Here is a 23,771-nt window from a genome sequence, read left to right as displayed (position 1 = left end):
TGATGTGATGGTAAGTGGGATTGTTCCTTTAATTTTGCTTTCTGACCGTTTGCTGTTAGTGTACAGAAATGCAACAGATTTCTCTGTATTTATTTTGTATCCTGCAACTTTACCAATTTCATCGATGAGCTCTAGTAGTTTTCTGGTATCATCTTTAGGACTTTCTATGTATAGTGTCATGTTATCTGCAATCAGTGGCAGTTTTACTTTTTTCCAATTTGGATTCCCTTTATTTCTTTTCTCTGATTGCTGTGGCTAGGACTTCCAAAATTATGTTGAATAGGGCTTCCCTGGTGGCACAGTGGTTAAGAGTCTGTCTGCTGATGCAGGGGACACGGGTTTGTGCCTCGGTTTGGGAAGATCCCACATGCCACGGAGCAGCTGGGCCCGTGAGCCACGGCCGCTGAGCCTGTGCGTCTGGAGCCTGTGCTCCGCAGTGGGAGAGGCCACAACAGTGAGAGGCCTGCGTATCGCAAAAAAAAAAAAAAAAAAAAAAGTTGAATAAAAGTGATGAGAGTGGACATCCTTGTCCTGATCTTACAGGAAATGCTTTCAGTTTTTCACTGTTGGGTATGATTTTAGCAGTAGGTTCGTCATATATGGCCTTTATTATGTTGAGGTATGTTCCCTCTGTGCCCACTTTCTGGAGATTTTTAAAATCATAAATGGGTATTGAATTTTGTCAAAATCTTTTTCTGCATCTATTGAGATGATTATATAGTTTTTATTCTCCAATTTGTTGATGTGGTGTATCACACTGATTGATTTGTGGATATTGAAAAACCGTTGTATCCCTGGGATAAATCCCACTTGATCATGGTGTATGATCTTTTTAATGTATTGTTGGATTTGGTGTGCTAGTATTTTGTGGAGGATTTTTGCATCTACGTCATCAGTGATACTGACCTTTAATTTTCTTTCTTTTTTTTTTTGTTGTATCTTTGTCTGGTTTTCGTATCAGTGTGATGGTGGCCTCATAAAATGAGTTTGGGAGTGTTCCTTCCTCTGCAATTTTTTGGTAGAGTTTGAGAACGATGGGTGTTAGCTCTTCTCTAAATGTTTGGTAGAATTCACCTGTGAAGCCATCTGGCCCTGGTATTTTGTTGGGAGTTTTTAAATCACAGTTTTAATTTCAGTACTTGTGATTGGTCTTTTCATATTTTCTATTTCTTCCTGGTTCAGTCTTGGGAGATTGTACCTTTCTAAGAATTTGTTCATTTCTTCCAGGTTTTCCATTTTATTGGCATATAGTTGCTTATAATAGTCTCTTATGGTCCTTTGTATTTCTGTGGTATCTGTTGTAACTTCTCCATTCTCATTTCTAATTTTATTGACTTGAGCTCTCTTCCCTCTCTTCCTTGATGAGTCTGGCTAAAGGTTTATCAAATTTTTTTATCTTCTCAAAGAACCAGCTTTTAGTTTCATTGATGTTTTTATTGTTTCCTTTGTCTGTATCTCATTTGTTTCTGCTCTGATGTTTATGGTGTCTTTCCTTCTACTAACTTTGGGGGTTTTTTGTTCTTGTTTCTCTAGTTGCTTTACGTGTAAGGTTAGGTTATTTGAGATTTTTCTTGTTTCCTGACGTAAGATTGTATTGCTATAAACTTCCCTGTTAGAACTTGTTTTGCTGCATCCCGTAGGTTTTAGATTATCATGCTTTCATTTTCATTCATCTCTAGGTCTTTTTTGATTTCCTATTTGATTTCTTCAGTGATCCATTCGTTGCTTAGTAGCATATTGTTTAGCCTCTATGTGTTTGTGTCTTTTAGTTTTTTTCTTGTAGTTGATTTCTAATCTCATAGCATTGCGGTCAGAAAAGATGCTTGATATGATTTCAATTTTCTTAAATTTACCAAGCCTCGCTTTGTGGCCCAGCATGTGATCAATCCTGGAGAATGTTCCATGTGCACTTGAAAAGAATGTGTATTCTGCTGCTTTTGGATGGAATGCTCTATAAATATCAGTTAAATCCTTGTGGTTTAATGTGTCATTTAAAGCCTGTGTTTCCTTATTTATTTTCTGTCTGGATGATCTGTCCATTGATGTAAGTGGGATGTTAAAGTCCCCCACTATTATTATTGTTACTGTTGATTTCTCTTTTATGGCTGTTAGGAGCACCTCAGTATATAATGCGGATACTATGTTGGGTACATATATATTTGCCATTGTTATATCTTCTTGGGTTGATCCCTTGATCATTATGTAGTGTCCTTCTTTGTTTCTTGTAACAATCTTTAAAGTCTATTTTGTCTTATATAAATATTGCTACTCCAGCTTTCTTTTGATTTCCATTTGCACAGAATACATTTTGCCATTCACTTACTTTCAATCTCTATGTGCTCCTAGATCTGAAGTGGGTCTCCTGTAGACAGCATATATACACGTGTTGTTTTTGTATCCATTCAGCCAGTCTGTGTCTTTTGGAGCATTTAATTCGTTTACATTTAAAGTAATTATTGATATGTATATTCTTATTGCCATTTTAATTGTTTTGAATTTGTTTTTGTAGGTGCTTTTTCTTCCCTTCCTCTTTTGTTCTCTTCTCTTGTGATTTGATGACTAACTTTAGTGTTGTGTTTGGATTACTTTTTCTCTTTTGTGTATCTATTGTAGATTTTCGGTTTGCAGTTACCATGAGGTTTTTGATATAGAAGTCTATATAAAAGCAAGATTGTTTTAAGTTGCTGTTCTTTTAATTTCAAATGCATTTCCAATATCCTGCATTTGTGATCTCCTCACAATTGCTGGTTTTCATATCATATTTGTGTGCAGATTATTTCCTATTTTTACTGTACGTTTGCCTTTACCAGTGAACTTTTCCATTCATAATTTTCTTGTTTCTAGTTGTGGCTTTTTCTTTTCTGCTTAGAGAAGTTCCTTTAGCATTTGTTGCAAAGCTGGTCTGGTGGTGCTGAATTCTCTTAGCTTTTGCTTGTCTGTAAAGCTTTTGATTTCTCTGCCAAATCTGAATGAGAGCCTCGCTGGGTAGAATACTCTTGGTTGTAGGTTTTTCCCTTCCATCACTTTAAATATATAATCCCACTCCCTTCTGGCCTGCAGAGTTTCTGCTGAGAAATCAGCTGATAACCTTATGGGAATTCCCTTGTAGGTTGTTTCTTTTCCCTTGCTGCTTTTAATATTTTTTCCTTATCTTTAATTTTTGTCAGTTTGATTACTGTGTGTCTCAGTGTGTTCCTCCTTGGGTTTATCCTGCCTGGGACTCTGCATTTTCTGGACTTGGGTGACTGTTTCTTTTCCCATGTTAGGGAAGTGTTTAGCTTATCTCTTCAAATATTTTCTTAGGTCCTTTCTCTTCTCCTTCTGGGGCCCCTATAATGTGAATTTGGTGTATTTAATGTTGACCCACAGGTCTCTTAGGCTGTCCTCCTTTCTTTTCATTCTTTTTTCTTTATGCTGTTCCACAGCAGTGATTTCTATCATTCTGTATTCCAGCTCACTTATCTGTTCTTCTGCCTCAGTTATTCTACTATTGAGTCCTTCTAGTGTATTTTTCAATTCAGTTATTATATTGTTTGTTTGTTCTTTAGTTCTTCTAGGTCTTTGTTTCTTGTATCTACTCAATCTGTGCCTCTATTCTTTTTTTCAAGATCTTGGACATCTTTACTATCATTACTCTGAATTCTTTTTTAGGCAGATTGACTAGCTCCACTTCACTTAGTTGTTCTTCTGGGGTTTTATCTTGTTCTTTCATCTGGGACATATTCCTCTGACGTATCATTCTGTCTGATTTTCTGTGATTGCAGTTTCCATTCCACAGGCTGCAGGGTTGTAGTCCTTGTTGCTTCTGCTGTCTGCCCCCTGGTGGATGAGGCTGTCTAAGAGACCTGTGCAGGCTTCCTGGTGGGAGGGACTGGTACCTGTCCACTGGTGGGTGGAGCTGGATCTTTTCCCTCTGGTGGGCAGAGCCATGTCAGGGGGTGTGTTTATTGGGCAGCTATTTATTCAGGAAGACTTTAAGCAGCCTGCCTGCTGATGGGGGGGGCTGTGTTCCTTCCCTGTTGGTTGTTTGGCCTGAGGCATCCCAGCACTGGAGCCTACAGACTGTTGGGTGGGGCCAGGTCTTGGTGAGAAAATGGCGGCCTCCAAGAGTGCTCACGCCAATGAATATTCACCAGAACTGCCGCCACCAGTGTCCTTGTCCCTGCAGTGAACCACAGCCACCCCCCACCCCCAACTCTGCAGAAGACCCTCTGATACTAGCAGGTAAGTCTGGCCAGTCTCTTATGAGGTCTCTGCTTTTTTCCCTGGGTACTGTGCATGAGCCCTGTGTGCATCCTCCAAGAGTGGAGTTTCTGTCTCCCCCACTCCTGTGGAAGTCCTGTGATCAAACCCCGCTGGCCTTCAAAGCCAGATTCTCTGGGGGCTCCTCCTCCAGACCCCCAGGCAGGGGAGCCTGATGTGGGCCTCAGACCTTTCATTCCTGTGCGAGAACTTCTGTGGTATAATTGTTTTTCAGTTTGTGGGCTGCCCACCTGGTGTGTATGGGGTTTGATTTTATCACGATTGTGCCCCTCGTACTGTCTCATTGTGGCTTCTTTTTTGGTAGGTTCCAGCATTTATTCGTCAGTGCTTTGTTCAGCAGTTAGTTGTGATTTTGGTTTTCTCATAAGAAGGAGTGAGCTCATGTCCTTCTACTCCACCATCTTCAAACCCAAAGCTTTTAGAATCTTACTGAAGTTGGTTTATAGGCACCAAACTAGTTTTCCAGGATTAAAAATGTTAATGCTTTAGGTACATATGTATAAAAGCTTTAGTGCTTCCAGTGTGGGAGATAGAGAAGGTCTAAACACTGAAGAGTTTTTTAACTTTAGAGGTATTATGGGGCTAATAAGAAAGAAATGAAAGAAATTGGTAATTTAATTTGCAGCCTTCTAAAACAAACCTAGGAGAGAAAATAGCATTCACTCAGCACAGGCTAATTCCTTTCTGCATCCTTTTCTGCCAGCACAGACGTGGGACTTGTTTGTGGGCCTTGGGTGTGCATTTGGGGGAGGTGGGAGAGGGTGAATGCTCCCTAGGCATCTGGCCAGATCTCCTGGTTGAGAAGCAGGTGCAACCCGCCAGTCATGACAACTTCCTAATCAATCAGGGCACAGCCCTGATAAGGCAACATTAGAAGTGAATGCTCACATTTTGGTGATCCAGCCCCTTTTGTTTGGCTGGATTCCTGTACTAAGAAAACACTCTCAATTCCAACTGCAACATTTTAATCCACCAATGTGGTTTTGGGTTTATGGTTTCCCATTCTTTTCACTGCTCTTAGAATTTCACGAAAATAGCTTATGCCATGATGTTGCAAACTAATTCCCATAACTGGATAATGACAAAATTACAACTCATTCATACTACTGATTTCAAAAGTCCAACTGTTACATTAATACTTAAAAAAATTTTTTTTATTGGAGTATAGTTGATTTACAATGTCATGTTAGTTTCAGGTGTACAGCAAAGTGCATCAGTTACTATATCTCATACATATTACATATATACCTATATCTCCTTTTAAGATTCTTTTCCCATATAGGCCATTACAGAGTATTGAGTTCCCTGTGCTATACAGTAGGTCCTTATTAGTTATTTATTTTATATATAGTAGTGTGTATATGTCAATCCCAATCTCTCTCTCCCCCCTCCCTTTCCCCCCGGTAACCATTAGTTTGTTTTCTGCATCTGTGACTCTATTTCTGTTTTGTAAATAAGTTCATTTGTACCCTTTTTTAAGACCATGAATTTAAAAAACTAGGAGAAAAAATTTTTAACTAGCAAAAAAGAACAAAAATCCTCCCATACATTTTTTAAAGGTTGACCTTGACCTTTGTGTAGTGGTATCTCAAAGAAAACATCGTACTTTCAGCAAAAATGGAATATGTACAAAGAGCTGTCACTCACAAAGAGTAACCCCTTCTAACATATCACTTAAGCAACTTTTTTGTGGTAAAATATATATAACCTGATGTTACCATTTTAACGATTTTTAAAAGTTCAATTCAGTGGCATTAAGTACATGCACAGTGTTGTGTAACCATCACTGCTATCATTTCTAGAACTTTTTCATCATCACAAACAGAAACTCTGAACCCATTAAATGGTAACTCCCCAACCCCTCCCAATTTGAGGTATTAGGAGACCTGAATATGCACTCTTTTGAAGAAGCAGGCTGTGAAAGCCACCAATTTGGTCTAGTGCTTCATGTCCACAACTACAGGACCCTAACTAAGAAGGGAAATCCTGTCACTTATCACTGGGCTGGCCTCCCCACTATACCATAAATCTTCAAGGGGCAGGGCAGTGCCTTTCTCATCTTCTTGTCCCAGGGCAAACGTATGCTGAGAGAAGCATTCAAAACAAACCAAAATAACAAAAACCAGATTAGTTCTGAGTGCAGGTGCCTGGAAGAAATGGTCTCCTTGAGCAGTGGCTCTGACACTTCAACCCCATCCTGCTGGCAGCCTGGACTCCTGAAGTAGGAAGCACAACCTTCAGAAGTCATCTGTTGATGGACACTTAGGTTGCTTCCATGTCCTGGCTACTGTAAATAGAACTGCAGTGAACACGGTGGTACATGACTCTTTTTGAATTATGGTTTTCTCTGGGTATGTGCCCAGTAGTGGGATTGCTGGGTCGTATGGTAGTTCTATTTTTAGATTTTTAAGAAACCTCCATACTGTTCTCCATAGTGGCTGTATCAATTTACATTCCCACCAACAGTGCAAGAGGGTTCCCTTTTCTCCACACCCTCTCCAGCACTTATTGTTTCTAGATTTTTTGATGATGGCCATTCTGACTGGTGTGAGATGATATCTCATTGTAGTTCTGATTTGCATTTCTCTAATGATGCTGAGCATCCTTTCATGTGTGTGTTGGCAGTCTGTATATCTTCTTTGGAGAAATGTCTATTTAGGTCTTCTGCCCATTTTTGGATTGGGTTGTTTGTTTTTTTGATATTGAGCTGCATGAGCTGCTTGTAAAGTTTGGAGCTTAATCCTTTGTCAGTTGCTTCACTTGCAAATATTTTCTCCCATTCTGAGGGTTCCCTTTTGGTCTTGTTTATGGTGTCCTTTGCTGTGCAAAAGCTTTTAAGTTTCATTAGGATATGGGGAGGGAGAAGGGTAAGCTGTGACAAAGTGAGACAGTGGCAATGGACATATATACACTACCAAAGGTAAAATAGCTAGCTAGTGGGAAGCAGCCGCATAGCACAGGGAGATCAGCTCAGTGCTTGTGACCACCTAGAGGGGTGGGATAGGGAGGGAGACGCAAGAGGGAAGAGATATGGGAACATATGTATAACTGATTCACTTTGTTATAAAGCAGAAAGTAACACACCATTGTAAAGCAATTATACTCCAATACAGATGTTAAAACAAACAAGCAAACCCAGATTTCTCTTTACTTAAATGTTGCAATCTGGTTTTAGTTCCAGTCTTTTTTTCCCCATGGGTGATTTTAATGTGGACCTCTCAGGACGCACCTAACCAGCAGATGCACAAACTTTTCTAACGTCTAACTCATCTTCTCCTACTTTCTGTGCTAAGGATTGCCCCTGTGAATGAGTCAAATCCAACAACGCAAAATACTTAAAGAATTTTTAGAGGATGTTTTAAGGCATAGTGGCTTCTACTAAAGAATTTGTGCTTTTCCTGTTTTACTGAATTTCATTGAGGGGGTAATTGTCTATTGAAAGTACTAAGTAAACTGAGGAACCATGGCGATAAATTTTTAAATCTTAACCTTTTAAAACCGTTAAACCAGTAACATAGGAATATTAGGTGATCCTATTTTTCCTGTGTTTTATTTATAATGTGAATTCAGCTTATTATTCCTCTCCCCCTTTTTCACTTCAAAAATCGTTTTAGTAGGAATAATTGGCTGAAGGGACTAGAAATATATAAAAAAAGGAAAACAGGTAAGAAAAGAACTGAAATTTGAAAGTAGATCAACGCTTAAAGCTGTGGAAAGGAATGCACAATCATTGGTATGCAGAATAGATAAAAATGCCCAACACTTTTGCGTGATCGGCAGTGGAGGGAAGCAGGGCACAGAACTGGGAGGAATACGTGGGATATCAGTAAAGTTCTACTTCTGAAGTGCAGTGGCAGGTTCAGAGTTATTTCACTTTTTATTCATGCTTGATAACCTTTGAACATTCCACATAGTCTTCTGTATGTACCACACACACTTGACTAAAAAAAGTTAGCACCTAGAAATTTCACCCAAATAGGTCTATTAATCAAGCTGCTATGCTACCTGGTAACTTTTGGAAAATTCACACTCTCTCCCTAACATGAAAATGGTAAAGGACACAGGCATTGTGCTCAGCTAGACCTGGTTTTGATTCCAGCTCCCCTGCTTCACAGTCTCCCTGAATGTTTCCTCATGCACAAGTGAAAGTGGATTACCTACTCCCTGTACTTCATCTATTGAACTCAAATACTTATCATCATTATTATTAGTTAGTGTGTCAGAAGTTTTAAAATGGGAACTTTCAGTCACTGGCTTCATCTTAAACTCTAGGAACAATGTTTTTTTTGGCAGGATGATAGTATTTAAAAAGAGCAAGTTTCCTGTGGCATGCACTGAGCTTTCTGTATCCTAACAGCTGTACTGCTCATGAGAAGTTAATGATGTTATTTCTCACTGAAACAATATGAATCAGACCTCATATTATTTTTTTAAAAAGGATTATGCTATAGATACAGTGAGTTGTGCCCCGCCCCCGGCAAATTCATACATGGAAGTCCTAATCCATAGTATCACAGAATGCATACTTGGAAAAAGGGTCTTTAAAGAAATAATTGGGTTAATGAGGGCATTAGGATGGGCCTTAATCCAATATGACTGGTGTCCTCCTAAGAGGAGGAAATCTGCACAAAGACATATACAGAGGAAAGACCATGCAAAGACACAGGGAACGGACGTTCATCTAGAAGCCAAGGAGGGAGGCCTCAGAAGAATCCAACATGGCTGACACCCTGATCTTGGACTTCTGGGCTCTGGAACTGTGAGAAATTAATTGCCTGTTGTTTAAGGCACCCAGTCTGTGTACTTTGTTATGGCAGCCCTAGCAAACGAACACATGTGAAATGTGGGAAATTTGGTTAAAATGCTAGCAAGTTTTTGCTAAGTGACTCGACAACCATTTTCAGTATTCTTGGCTGAAGCTTGAATTACAGTGAGCAGAAGCTGGGGATAAATGAACTGTCCTATTTATAAGCGCTTAGCTGCTTACCTTTTCTTGGTGTGTCCATTTGGCTTCTCATCAGGAGGCAGTTCAATAATGAGCTGACAGGACTGAGCATGATCAAAGTTGTTTGGAGTCTTTGGGGAGCTCTGGGTGTCCAACATAAACACCTGCACACATATACAAAGGTACAGGTCAGAGCGCCACCATCCTCGACCTGCCTCCGCCAGGGATCAGCTGGATGGCCTTCAGCAAGTGGCTCACTCTTTCTACTCATTTTTTCACCTTTAAAATGAGGTTGGTAGTGATTTCCTACTGGTATGTTTGTTGAGAGAATTAAATGAATTAATATGTGTGTACTGACATATGCAAAGCATTAGAACAGAAAAGTACTCAATAAAAGTTAGCTGCTGGCACGAATAGTAATAACACTACTGCTTCTGCCACGTGACAAGTCATTACACGCCAAACAGCAAGGACTGACATTTAATGTTGTTAAGAGTAAATAAAAAGGGGCTATGTTTGTAAGAGGTCTTCTCTGCTTTAGACGTCCGTTTGGTACATATTCTAAACCACGCAGGAACAGGAAACTAATTGGGGCTGCTGCTGTGGCCATGCTGCTTGCTCTATTAACAGCCAATAGGAGAAGTGACTTAGAAAACAGTAGCCACTTCTCGGATTCTGATCCAAATGATTTCATTTGACATTATTTAATATACCTTCACTACTTCCCTTTGGAAACCTGAGTATTCTTAAGGAATTTTTTCTTTCCAAATCTTGTTAAATTATCAGATCACTGAATACTGGGTTATCTGAAGTGTAAATATGGGAGAAGGTTTGGGACTGAAGAAGAAAGTAATATGAAGAAATGAAAGATTCACTAACTGTTTTCTGCGGTTCTTCTCCACTGACTATTTCAGAACAGGATTCCATTCTCATATTCTTGCTGTGGGTGGAAAGATTGCTGGATGCACATGGGGAAATTCCTCATCTAGTCAGCTGTGAAGGCTTTCTACTTAGAGAGGCCACCCCTTCAGAGGAGGACCACCCTCTTGCCTTCTCTGTTATGGTTCCTGGCCAGAACCCGTGTCCGGGATGTTAGGAATGTGCTCAGCAGATGTGAGCAATTGAAGGTGGGAGGTTCTTGTCCCACTCTCTGAGGAGAGCTGGGGAAAGCGCTTCAGAAGCCAGACCTGGCAGGAAACTTCTCGACTAACAGGGTGAACGTGACTGAGTTCTTTTTGTTGATAGGGAATCCTGGGTTATCAGTGTGCTAAGGGGAAATTCTGTTAAGGACTTCTGTAATTTAGTGATTCATTGATTCAAGAAATATTTAATAAGTGCCTTCCATCTGCCCTGCTCTAGGACTACCAATATACAGAATATGTTCTCTGCTCCTGGCTCATCAGCTTACAACCAACTTTTGTGACTTCTGCCATGTGTCAGAAGAAAAAGTCATTGGTACATGGTGATTCCTGCACGGTAAGTACATCTTAATTTTACTGGTTAGTTAACATTCAACTCAAATTTATTAAACAACTTGTAAATGTTAAGCTCTTTGCTGTGTATGGGAGATACAGGAAAAAAAATAAGTTTACCATTTTTAGACACTCATAGTCTAGCATTAACAATAGTATTTCAGTAACTATTTATAACGTAAGTAGTGCAAGTCAAGTTATGTATGGAGTGCAGCGGCCGGGTGGAAAAGGACCCTATTTGATCAGGGTATTGCAGGATGCAACAAGCTAGAAATGGTGAGAGGACCATGATGCTGTTGACTAGGTTCAAGTGATTTCTGGAAAAGAACAGCACTGGCTAGAGCTCAGAGCCAGGACACATATGTCCCTAAAGGAATGAAAGGCAGTGTGGTGATGCACGGCCTTCAGAAACGACCCCTAGCAATATCTCAAGCTTCCAGAGACCCTGGGATCCAAAACCCCATCCTTACCTGCTGAGCCATGGCTCGGATGCGCCAGTACTCGGCCTCAGCACTGGGGGAGGAGGATGGAGCCGCCACCCTCACCTGGCAGCCTTCCCCGCTGAAGCTCTCGGTGCCACTGTGGAAGCAGCCCAGCAGATCCTGGGGAGAAACACAGCAGTCGTTCACTGGGTGCACCTGAGTTCATGGCTCCAGGCCCTGTCTTTGATCTGCCACTGTCACTGTGTCTGGGACAAAGTACTGATCCAGCTACCTTGTTCCCACCAAGTGAGACCGCCTTCTACAAGGAGGGAGGCGGAATCCAGGCGACCCAACTTGAGGATCACCAGGAAGGCTGGAGGTGCCCCGGTCTCTCCTCTGAGTGACTTACCTTCACCGGCTTGAGCGTGGCCGAGAAGGCGTCCTGCAGGGCACAGCAGGCCAGCCTCCACATCTCCTCCGTGAACACGGGGCCCGCTGTCACGAGGACGTACCTGCCAGGAGAAAAAAGGAAAGAAGTCTTGAATTCATGTATTTTATTGTCACAAAAGGTAGGTAGGTCCTTCCAGACGCGTGCCTAGATTTAGTCTATAGTTCCCTTACAAGTCTTGCTGTCTTTTGTCACTCTTGCCTTCGGCCCATCTGGTATGCCATTGTCCTAATACTATTTCCTAACCCATTTAATGTAAAAAAAAAATATCAATGGAGCCCCACTACAAATAGGCTGTTTAAACTTAGGCTTGCATGTATCATATTCTATACTAATTTTCCCATTCCAGCCCCATTTGCCACTACTCTACACTTAACAAGATAAAACCCTCTTGTCACTTGTAACTCTTATCTCCGTGTATGTGTTCATGTTGTTCTTCTGCTTACAAAGTCGCCCCCTCTCGGAAGCTAACCCACCTTGGGAGATCTGACCAAGTATCATTACTACAAAAGGTCGGGCTGACTGCTCTACTCCCCAGGCGTCTCGTCCTTTCATGGCATTTATAGTTCCTCCTTCCTATTATCACTTTTCCCATGACTCTCTTTGTCCTTTAGAACAGGTTGTATGCTCCCTGAGGGTAGGGACCTTGGTCACATCCCTTTCTGGGCAGCAGAGCACCCTGTCTAGTGACTTACACAATAAATATTTGCTGACTGGATGAAATGAAGAGTTAGTAGCACAATCATTTCTATTTATAAGAAGTAGACTGCTACCATCAAAGAATTTAATTCCCCTGGATTTCATAATAAAAACTCCAGTTTTGTGGAGAGCCAGGGAACCTTTATGTCACCTAATACAGGAGCAGCCCACTCGGGAGATGGTTTCTGTGGGCTTGGCCACACACGCCACCAGCAACTCAAAGAGGTCCTTCAGCATGGTGTTGAGCATGCTCTCGTACCTGATGTCTGCAGGAAAATCAAAGCAAGATTGCACTCAGCGGTATTGCAAAGGAACGGGCTGGACAGCATCTATACTACAGCAAAAGAGGAAAGGCTAAATGATACAAAAAATATACAAGTATCTGGGAAATAGAACAATGAGAAAAATGGCCATAACAACAAAAATAAAACACTCATTATAGCAAAAATTATCTTGGTTTTTACCTAATTTTAGCTTGTTTCATCCATTTCTAGATATATCAAGATGAAATGCATGTGGCTCACTTTAATGTGTTGATGTACACTTTTCAAAGTATATAATTCCTCTGCTTAAGCAAAATAGAACACATACTATTATACAGCCTGAATACTAGCTAGTAAAAAATTTTAATTCTTAAAGGGAAAGATAAAACAAACATTCCTTACGGCTGATCGTTGCATTAGATTGAGTTAAATGCTCTTAGTAAACAAAAAATCTTCTCATACCAACTACCACTTCTTGAACCTTTTCAGTTTGGCTTCAGTCTGCATGCTGTCCCCAGACTAAAGAAAATGAGACCTCCCCAAATCACATTGTTTGCCCAGTTCAAGGAATACGCCAGTGTTCTTTTCCACAAAGTCCTTGTGATGCCACAGAACCAATTCTCAGTGGAATCCTCAAGGGTCCTGAGCTGTGCAAAGCCAGGACCTGGACAGAAACTCTACCCCTAGGGATGCAGTTAGTGCCTGCATGTGGAACTACCCATTTTTCTTCTTTCTCGATCGGTGTGTTTTTTGCAGGGCAAATTGTCCTTACTAAGCTTAGTGGAGACCCCCATTTCTTATCTTTGCTTTTTGACTCTTCCTTGGGGTCAAGTTCTCATGAGTTCCTCTAACCTCGCCAACAAGGGAGCCTCTGACCTCCCCTTTTCCCTTAAACTTCTGTATGTCTTTCCCTTTTATTTGTAACCTTTAGGGCTAGCAGCAAGATTCCTCCTGCTCCCAAATTTCCAGATCTTTCCATGGCAAGTATCTGTTTCACAAATGCTGCTCCACTGGTACCACAGCTGACATAACAGCTCCCTCTCTGTCTGCTGACTTCAGCATACTATCCACCCCACACTTCCAAATCTTTTTCAAAGTGCCACAGATATGACCCCCCTCTTCCCCCCTAATCTGTTAAGTAACCTCTTGCCCATAATCTGAGCCTTTTCTAAAACCCTGCCTCTTCATTTAGCCTCCCCAGATGCAGCAGGACCATAGGATACACTCTCTCCCTTACCCCCCAGCCTAGAGGGGTATTTCTTCTTTTTTAATTTATTATATACTTGAACTTGCCTCCCCTCTCCTAATGCACAGATATCCTAGACCTCATTAGGTGTTTTATTTTTAGTCACACATGTATTTTAAGCATTCTGTTTGATAATTTTGTAGAGGACACAGGGGTGCCAGTTTTCTTCTTGACAACCTACTATTAGAAGGCTGGCACTAACCACGTAATTCTATTTTAATAATTCCCAGGACAAAAATCATGCACTGGTGTTTACTAAGCACTTCTAGACAATGCTGCTGTCTACTAAACAACGACTCAGCATGAGCTGCTCTGGCACCATAGATACCTGAGTGGATGAAGCTCTGAATGTGCTCCACCACCAGCTCACAGGACAGACCAATGGCATGCTTGAAGTTAGCAGAGGCCACGTCCCAGTAAGAATGGTCTTTATGGCTACGGCGAAGCCAAAGGGACATCACAGGAAGGAGAAGGTGAACAACTGCATAGATGCCAAACCCTGGTCCTGAAAAAGAAAGGTCAGCATCAGAATTGTGACCTTAGCACCTCTCCTGCAACAGAATGGCAGTGCCAAGTGACGGCAGAGAGCTTCCCTCTTCTTTCCTCTTTCGCAGGAGCTCCCCATTCTGAGAAGGAGCAAGGAAAAAGAATTTACCACTGATTGGGAAATATATTGGAAATATATGGTCTTTGGTGACATTTTTCTTTTTTGTTTCTGCATGATTTTAATTACGTAATACGTAAATATACTCGTTAAAAATTCAAACAATACTGATAAAGCTAAAGTATCACTTGATCAATTCCTTAGTCCCCATAAACATACAAATACACATATAAGAAAAAGTTCACCCTTTGAACTCTATGTATATTATATGAAACTAAGAGTACATATATTTATAAGAAACAGAGAAAGAGAGATTTTTTAAAATTACTTTTATATAAATGGGATAAGGTAAACCTTGGTCTGCATGTTGATTTTTTGCCCATAACAGTTACAAGTTAGAGATCATTCTGTGTCAGCAAATTAGATATTCCTCATTTTTATTACCACATACTGTTCCAAACTATTCAAACTGTATATGCATTAGTTTACTTATCCATTCCCTTACTGATGGAAATTTAAGATGTTTCTATATTTTGCTTTATGAACAACACTAATAAAAATATTTGTGGAAATGTTGATGGATTTTTAAAATTCTGACTACAAAAGCAAGGTATCCTTTTCATAATAAACACAGAAAATGAGAATATAAAGAAGAAGAAAATAATATTTTGATGTATTTCCTTCTAGTATTTTTTGAATGTATTATCTTTGGGTGTATGTGTATATTTATCAAATGCTTCTCATAAAGTTGAGATTGTACTCCACGCTATATATATTTTAACATAATGCCCTATAAACAATTATTGATGTCATTAAATATTCACAGATATTCATTTTAATGCCTGTAGATATTTACATGCTTTTACCGTAACTTATTTAACCCATTTAGGGTGTTCATAATTATTTTGGTATTCAAGATGCTTCATCAAACATCATTATATACAGAATGTTATATTCATTACTGTTAAGTTCCTTTGATAGATTTCTAGGAGTAGAATTATTGGGCTAAAACGCTCTTCATACACACTTAGTAGTAGAAAATGATACTGACCAATAAAACAGATTTAGAAATAGTGGCATATAATTAATTCTATAAGATATCTGCTTATTCTTGGATAGAAAGTCTTTAAATTTTTAATGTGTAGGAGTAGCTATAATGGTGTTCCTGAAAAAAATTCTGATATAAACTTTGCTATGGATCTTCAAACAGTATCACTTATCAAGTCTTCATCAGTTTATACTGAATACAAAACTCCTCTTATTACTCGAGAATTAAACTAGTGGTTTCATTTGTGGTTCTGATTCTGTTAGTGAAAACTAAAATTTCTATAAAAAATTTCTCCGATCTTGGGAAAATTTGATGAGTAAGTGTGCATGCTAACCTTGACTAATTCAGAACAAGAAATAAATTCCCAAGGGCCATTTCCTGTACTATCAGGAACTCACTAGATGTCTTTTCCCAAATATAATCACCTATGACCCTTATACAATTAAGATGTTGCTGTCTTCATACCTTTGAGTGGTTGGTTCATGTCAGTGGTAGACCTGTTAAGCCCTACTGACAGCCCTGGGGCCAGGAGTATATGAGACCCAGCCACAGAGGAAGGCTGTAACCATAGAACAGAGCAAAGCCAACTGGCTCAAGGGGACATTGATACCACAGCATTGGCCTGAATGTAGTGGGGTTCTACACATTCACCTACCTGGCCACCACCCATTATTTATAAATGGACTGGTGGGAAACCTATAAACAATACAAGGACATGTCTTAAATATTCAACAAATATATATATCGAGCATCTATTATGCTCTCTGGGGTTACATCAGTGAAATAGACACTCATACAAATACCTTCCTGAAAAAAGTTACATGTATAACAAACTCCCTCAAAAGACAGACATAGAAATATTTACCAGGTGTTTTGGTAACATCTCTCAACAGCTCAAAGAGCAAATCCAAGGTCGGGGGCTGGTGCTGACGTGGACAGTTAGACACAGCTGCTGTGAGCTGCTCCAGCAGAATGATCCAGACTTCTATCAGACCTGGAAACCAAAAGCAGACCTCTGTGAAATTCAGTCAAACATGATACAGAATCATCACAAGACCAAACTAAACACTATATATAAAAGGCTTCTGAAAACTACCAAGCGCTATATGGATATAAGGCATCACCCTGTAAGGTAGCCCTCAGTGCCTATAAGCATGGATTAAATGATTTACATGTTCTGACAAAGTCAAAGAAAAAAAAATACTGTTCAAGTGTCTTCCTTATTCCCCTTCAGGAGGAAGGTGATGTGGTATGTAAATTCTACTATATGAAACAATTGTTAGATTCATTGGAAGTTGATGATAGCAAAGTAATCATATCCTTTTAATTCCATCACTTTAATCCTTTTTTAAGAAATTATAAATATATATAACAAAAATTGCCATTTTAACCATTTTTACATGTGTAATTCAGTAGTATTAATTACACATATGATGTTGTGCAACCATCATTACTATTAATTTCCAAGACTTTTTCATTACCTCAAAGAGAAACTATAACCAGTAAGCAACAACTCTGCATTCTCCGCATCACTCCAGCACCTGCTAACCTGTGTCTGGCTTATTTCACTTAGCATAATGTTTTCAAGGTACATCCATGTTGTAGCATGTATCATAACTTCATTCCTTTTTATGGATGAATTATATTCCATTGTATGTATATACCACAGTTTGTTTATTGAGGTACAAAAGTATCTAGAGTAGAATATGCAAAATAGCTCACTCTGTATCTTATTTTAATACTTCCAATTTTCCAGCAAAAGAAAACTGTATGAGAAGATGCAACGTTGAAATACTCCCATTAAAAAAAACCTACTTCCCCAATTTTGAATATCCCCATTAATAGGAGCCAAAACCAAAGTCATACACAATAAATATAAGAAAACCAGGTGACAAGAATTTCTCATGAACCTCAAAATATAAGTGGGGGTGGACAAGCTAATTAATAGGATATGCAGGGGAAAGAAAAACATGTTATACACTACTGTAAGGGGAGCAACCAATAAAATCCAAGCGGAAAGCTCTACGTGACAAAGAACCTCTCTTCTTCAACAAATAAATTGCAAAGACGTAAAAGAGAGATGGAGAGGAAAATCTATAGACTGACAAGGACTTAAGAGATGGAGCAGCCACACATGTAGTGTAGATCTTACATGAACCTTGAAAATTAACTGATATGTATAAGAAAACTGGCAAATTGGCTATAAGTTAAAAATAGCTGAAGCCACCTTGGACGTGAATCCAGGCCTGTCAGGCCCAGGTGGAGTCCCTGGCATGCTGGGCAGCGCGGGCAGTGCAAATGGCCTGGCTCTGACTCTGAGAACACCAGGCTGCCCTGTGCACCTGAGGCCACTGCCGTGCCCCTCCTGCAGCCCTGGGTCCCCATTGCCGTGCACCAGCCAGGCAGTTCCAGGGATTTGGATGTCCGTGTTTTGGGGTGACCGTTACTTCACCTGCCGCATGCTTGCGGGATCTTGGTTCCCAGGCCAGAGGTCAGGCCTGAGCTCCTGTGGTGGGAGCTCCGAGTCCAAACTGCTGGACTAACAGAGAACCTCAGACCCCAGGGAGTATCAACTGGAGTAAGGCCTCACAGAGGTTCTCATCTCAGCACCAAGACCCAGCTCTATCCAACTGCCTGCAAACTCCAGTGCTGGATGTCTCAGGCCAAACAACCAATAAGACAAGAATACAGAAGCACCCATCAAAAAACAAAATTAAACGACAAAAAAATTGTTACAGACGAAGAAGTAAGGTAAGAACCTACAACACCAAATAAATGAAGATGAAATAGGCAACCTACCTGAAAAAGAATTCAGAGTAATGATAGTAAAGATGATCCAAAATCTCAGAAACAGATGGAGAAAATACAAAAAACATTTAACAAAGATCTAGAAGAACTAAAGAGCAAACAAACAGTGGTGAACAACACAATTACTGAAATTAAAAATACTCTAGAAGGAATCAATAACAGAATAACTGAGGCAGAAGAACAGATAAGTGAGCTGGAAGATAAAATGGTGGAAATAAGTGCCAGGGAGCAGAATAAAGAAAAAAGAATGAAGAGAATTGAGGACAGTCTCAGAGACCTCTGGGACAACATTAAACGCACCAACGTTCGAATTATAGGGGTTCCAGAAGAAGAGGAGAAAAAGAAAGGGTCTGAGAAAATATTTGAAGAGATTATAGTTGAAAACTTCCCTCACATGGGAAAGGAAATAGTCAAGTCCAGGAAGCACAGAGAGTACCATACAGGATAAACACAAAGAGAAACATGCCAAGACACATATTAATCAAACTATCAAGAATTAAATACAAAGAAAAATATTAAAAGCAGCAAGGGAAAAGCAACAAATAACATACAAGGGAATCTCCATAAGGTTAACAGCTGATCTTTCAGCAGAAACTCTGCAAGCCAGAGGGAGTGACAGGACATATTTAAAGTGATGAAAGGGAAAAAACTACAACCAAGATTACTCTACCCAGCAAGGATCTCATTCAGATTCAATGGAGAAATTAAAACCTTTACAGATAAGCAAAAGTTAAGAGAATTCAGCACCACCAAACCACCTTTACAACAAATGCTAGAGGAACTTCTCTAGGCAGGAAACACAAGAGAAGGAAAAGACCTACAATAACAAACCCAAAACAATTAAGGAAATGGTAATAGGAACATACATATCAATAATTACCTTAAATGTAAATGGATTAAATGCTCCAACCAAAAAACACAGACTGGCTGAATGGATACAAAAACAGGACCCATACATACGCTGTCTCCAAGAGACCCACTTCAGACCTAGGGACGCATACTGACTGAAAGTGAAGGGATGGAAAAAGAGATTCCGTGCAAATGGAAATCAAAAGAAAGCCGGAGGGACTTCCCTAGTGGTGCAGTGGTTAAGAATCCGCCTGCCAATGCAGGGGACACGGGTTCAACCCCTGGTCTGGGAAGATCCCACATGCCGTGGAGCAATTAAGCCCATGCATCACAACTACTGAGCCTGTGTTCTAGAGCCCGAGAGCCACAACTACTGAACCCACGTGCCACAACTACTGAAGCCCGTGCGCCTAGAGCCATTGCTCTGCAACAAGAGAAGCCACCTCAATGAGAAGCCCGAGCACCGCAATGAAGAGTAGCCCCCACTCGCCACAACTAGAGAAAGCCAGCGCACAGCAACAAAGACCCAACTGAGCCAAAAACAAATAAATAAAAAGTAAATAAATTAAAAAAAAAAAGAAACCTTGAGTAGCAATTCTTGTATCACACAAAATAGACTTTAAAATAAAAACTATTACAAGAGACAAAGAAGGACACTACATAATGATCAAGTGATCAATCCAAGAAGATATTAGAATTGTAAATATTTATGCACCCAAAATAGGAGCACCTCAATACATGAGGCAAATGCTAACAGCCAGAAAAGGGGAAATCGAAAGTAACACAATCACAGTAGGGGACGTTAACACCCCACTTTCACCGGTGGACAGATCATCCAAAATGAAAATAAATAAAGAAACACAAGCTTTAAATGACACATTAAACAAAATGGACTTAATTGATATTTATAGGACATTCCATCCAAAAACAACAGAATACACTTTCTTCTCAAGTGCTCATGGAACATTCTCCAGGATAGACCATATCTTAGGTTACAGATCAAGCCTTGGTGAATTTAAGAAAATTGAAATTGTATCAAGTATCTTTTCCAACCATAACGCTATGACACTAGATATCAAATACACGAAAAAATCTGTAAAATATACAAACACATGGAGGCTAAACAATACCACTACTAAATAACCAGAGATCACTGAAGAACTCAAAGAGGTAATCAAAAAATACCTAGAAACAAATGACAATGAAAATACGATAACCCAAAACCTATGGGATGGAGCAAAAGCAGTTCTAAGAGGGAAGTTTATGGCAATACAATCCTACCTCAAGAAACAAGAAAAATCTCAAACAACCTAACTTTACACCTAAAGCAATTAGAGAAAGAACAAAAAAAACCCCAAAGTCAGCAGAAGGAAAAAAGTCATAAAGATCATATCAGAAATAAATGAAGGAAACAATAGCAAAGATCAATAAAACTAAAAGCTGGTTCTTTGATAAACAAAACTGATAAACCATTAGCCAGACTCATCTAGAAAAAAAGGGAGAAGACTCAGATCAACAGAATTAGAAATGAAAAAGGAGTGGTAACAACCGACACTGCAGAAATACAAAGAAAGGATCATGAGAAATTACTACAAGCAACTATATGCCAATAAAATGGACAACCCGGAAGAAATGGACAAATTCTTAGAAAAGCACAACCTTCCAAGACTGAACCAGGAAGAAATAGAAAATATAAACCAATCACAAGCACTGAAATTGAAAGTGTGATTAAAAATCTTCCAACAGGGCTTCCCTGGTGGCGCAGTGGTTGATAGTCCGCCTGCTGATGCAGGGGACACGGGTTCATGCCCCGGTCCGGGAAGATCCCACATGCCGCGGAGCAGCTGGGTCCGTGAGCCATGGCCGCTGAGCCTGCGTGTCCGGAGCCTGTGCTCCACAATGGGAGAGGCCACAACATTGAGAGGCCCGTGTACCACAAAAAAAAAAAAAAAGTCTTCCAACAAACAAAAGGCCAGGTCCAGATGGCTTCACAGGTGAATTCTATCAAACATTTAGTGAAGAGCTAACACCTATCCTTCTCAAACTCTTCCAAAATATAGCAGAGGGAGGAACACTTCCAAACTCACTCTATGAGGGCACCATCACCCTGATACCAAAACTAGATAAAGATGTCACACACCAAAAAACTACAGGCTGGTATCTCTGGTGAACACTGATGCAAAAATCCTCAACAAAATACTAGCAAACAGAATCCAACAGCACATTAAAAGGATCATACACCATGATCAAGTGGGATTTATCCCAGGGATGCAAGGATTCTTCCATATATGTAAATCAATCAATGTGATAAACCATATTAACAAATTGAAGAATAAAAATTATATGATCATCTCAAGAGATGCAGAAAAAGCGTTTGACAAAATCCAACACCCATTTATGATTAAAAACTCTCCTGAAAGTAGACATAGAGGGAACCTAAGTCAACATATTAAAGGCCATATATGACAAACCCACATCCAACATCATTCTCAATGGTGAAAAACTGAAACCATTTCCTCTAAGATCAGTAACAAGACAAAGCTGCCCACTCTAACCACTATTCAACATAGTTTTGGAAGTTTTAGCCACAGCAATCAGAGAAGAAAAGGAAATAAAAGGAATCCAAATCGGAAAAGAAGAAGTAAAACTGTCACTGTTTGCAGATGACATGACACTTTACATAGAGAATCCTAAAGATGCTACCAGAAAACTACTAGAGCTAATCAATGAATCTGGTAGAGTAGCAGGAACCAAAATTAATGCACAGAAATCTCTTGCATTCCTATATACTAATGACGAAAAATCTGAAAGAGAAATTAAGGAAACACTCCCATTTACCACCGCAACAAAAAGAATAAAAAACCTAGGTATAAACCTACCTAACGAGACAAAAGACCTGTATGCAGAAAACTATAAGATACTGATGAAAGAAATTAAAGATGATACCAACAGATGGAGAGATATACCATGTTCTTGGATTGGAAGAATCAACATTGTGAAAATGACTATACTACCCAAAGCAATCTACAGATTCAATGCAATCCCTATCAAACTACCAATGGCATTTTTCACAGAACTAGAACAAAAAATTTCAGAATTTGTATGGAAACACAAAAGACCCCAAATAGCCAAAGCAGTCTTGAGAACGAAAAATGGAGCTGGAGGAATAAGGCTCCGTGACTTCAGACTATACAACAAAGCTACAGTAATCAAGACAGTATGGTACTGGCACAAAAACAGAAATATGGATCAATGGAACAGCATAGATAGCCCAAAGATAAACCCATGCACATATGGTCACCTTACCTTTGATAAGGGAGGCAAGAGTATACAATGGAGAAAAGGCACCCTCTTTAATAAGTGGTGTTGGGAAAAATGGACAGCTACATGTAAAAGAATGAAATTAGAACACTTCCTAACATCATACACAGAAATACACTCAAAATGGATTAAAGACCTAAATGTAAGGACAAACACTATCAAACTCTTAGAGGAAAACATAGGCAGAACACTCTATGACATAAATCACAGCAGGATCCTTTCTGATCCACCTCCTAGAGAAATGGAAATAAAAACAAAAATAAACAAATGGGACCTAATGAAACTTAAAAGTTTTTGCACAGCAAAGGAAACCATAAACAAGAGGAAAAGACAACCCTCAGAATGGGAGAAAATATTTGTAAATGAAGCAACTGACAAAGCATTACTCTCCAAAATATACAAGCAGCTCATGAAGCTCAATATGAAAAAAACAGACAACCCAATCCAAAAATGGGCAAAAGACCTAAATAGACATTTCTCCAAAGAAGATATACAGACTACCAACAAACACATGAAAGGATGCTCAACATGACTAATCGTTAGAGAAATGCAAATCAAAATTACAATGAGGTATCACCTCACACCTGTCACAGTGGCCATCATCAAAAAAATCTACAAACAATAAATGCTGGAGAGGGTATGAAGAAAAGGGAACCCTCCTGCACTGTTGGTGGGAATGTAAATTGATACAGCCACTATGGAAAACAGTATGGAGGGCTCCTTAAAAAACTGAAAATATAACTCATATGACGCAGCATCCCACTATTGGGCACATACCCTGAAAACCATAATTCAAAAAGAGTCATGTACCACAATGTTCACTGCAGCTCTATCTACAATAGCCAGAATATGAAAGCAACCTAAGTGTCCACTGAGAGATGAATGGATAAAGAAGATGTGGCACATATATACAATGGAATATTACTCAGCCATAAAAAGAAATGAAACTGAGTTATTTGTAGTGAGGTGGATGAACCTAGAGACTGTCATACAGAGTGAAGTAAGTCAGAAAGAGAAAAAACAAATACTGTATACTAACACATATATATGGAATCTAAAAGAAAAAAAATGTTCTGAAGAACCTAGGAGCAGGATAGCAATAAAGACGCAGATGTAGAGAATGGACTTGAGGACACGGGGAGGGGGAAGGGTAGGCTGGGATAAAATGAGAGAGTATCACTGACATATATACACTACCAAATGTAAAATAGATAGCTAGTGGCAAGCAGCTGCCCAGCACAGGGAGATCAGCTCAGTGCTTTGCAACCACCTAGAGGGGTGGGACAGGGAGTGTGGGAGGGAGATGCAAGAGGGAGAGGATGTGGTGATATACATATGCATATAGCTGATTCACTTTGTTATACAGCGGAAACTAACACAACA

General features: G+C 39.7%; 2 protein-coding genes across 12 annotated transcripts in view; one reads left to right on the top strand and one right to left on the bottom strand.

Moving 5' to 3' along the window:
- Positions 1-15,216, top strand: part of NHSL1 (NHS like 1) — a 336,607-nt gene extending 321,391 nt beyond the window's left edge. For 6 of the 9 annotated variants that reach the window (XR_016395234.1, XR_016395233.1, XR_016395232.1 and 3 more), the window contains 2 exons: positions 10,568-10,684; positions 11,410-11,672. The gene's annotated coding sequence lies outside the window, so the exon portion shown is untranslated. Of the gene's footprint in view, positions 1-10,567; positions 10,685-11,409; positions 11,673-12,409 lie in introns of those variants that run through there. The other 3 variants (XR_016395227.1, XR_016395228.1, XR_016395230.1) reach the window with 3 other exon arrangements.
- Positions 1-23,771, bottom strand: part of ARFGEF3 (ARFGEF family member 3) — a 188,386-nt gene that overhangs the window by 13,943 nt on the left and 150,672 nt on the right. For all 3 annotated transcript variants that reach the window (XM_022557697.3, XM_022557705.3, XM_089922040.1), the window contains 6 exons: positions 16,276-16,404; positions 14,087-14,263; positions 12,401-12,515; positions 11,512-11,614; positions 11,151-11,282; positions 9,251-9,372 (listed from right to left, as the gene is read on the bottom strand). In XM_022557697.3, coding sequence (XP_022413405.1) covers positions 9,251-9,372; positions 11,151-11,282; positions 11,512-11,614; positions 12,401-12,515; positions 14,087-14,263; positions 16,276-16,404 — 778 coding nt within the window. The remainder of the gene's footprint in view (positions 1-9,250; positions 9,373-11,150; positions 11,283-11,511; positions 11,615-12,400; positions 12,516-14,086; positions 14,264-16,275; positions 16,405-23,771) is intronic.

This window comes from Delphinapterus leucas, chromosome 12 (assembly GCF_059928025.1).
Source record: "Delphinapterus leucas isolate spDelLeu-1000000601 "Yukka" chromosome 12, BTC_Dleu_Yukka2, whole genome shotgun sequence".
Lineage (NCBI taxonomy): Eukaryota > Metazoa > Chordata > Mammalia > Artiodactyla > Monodontidae > Delphinapterus > Delphinapterus leucas.
This window is presented reverse-complemented; position numbering and strand designations above follow the sequence as displayed.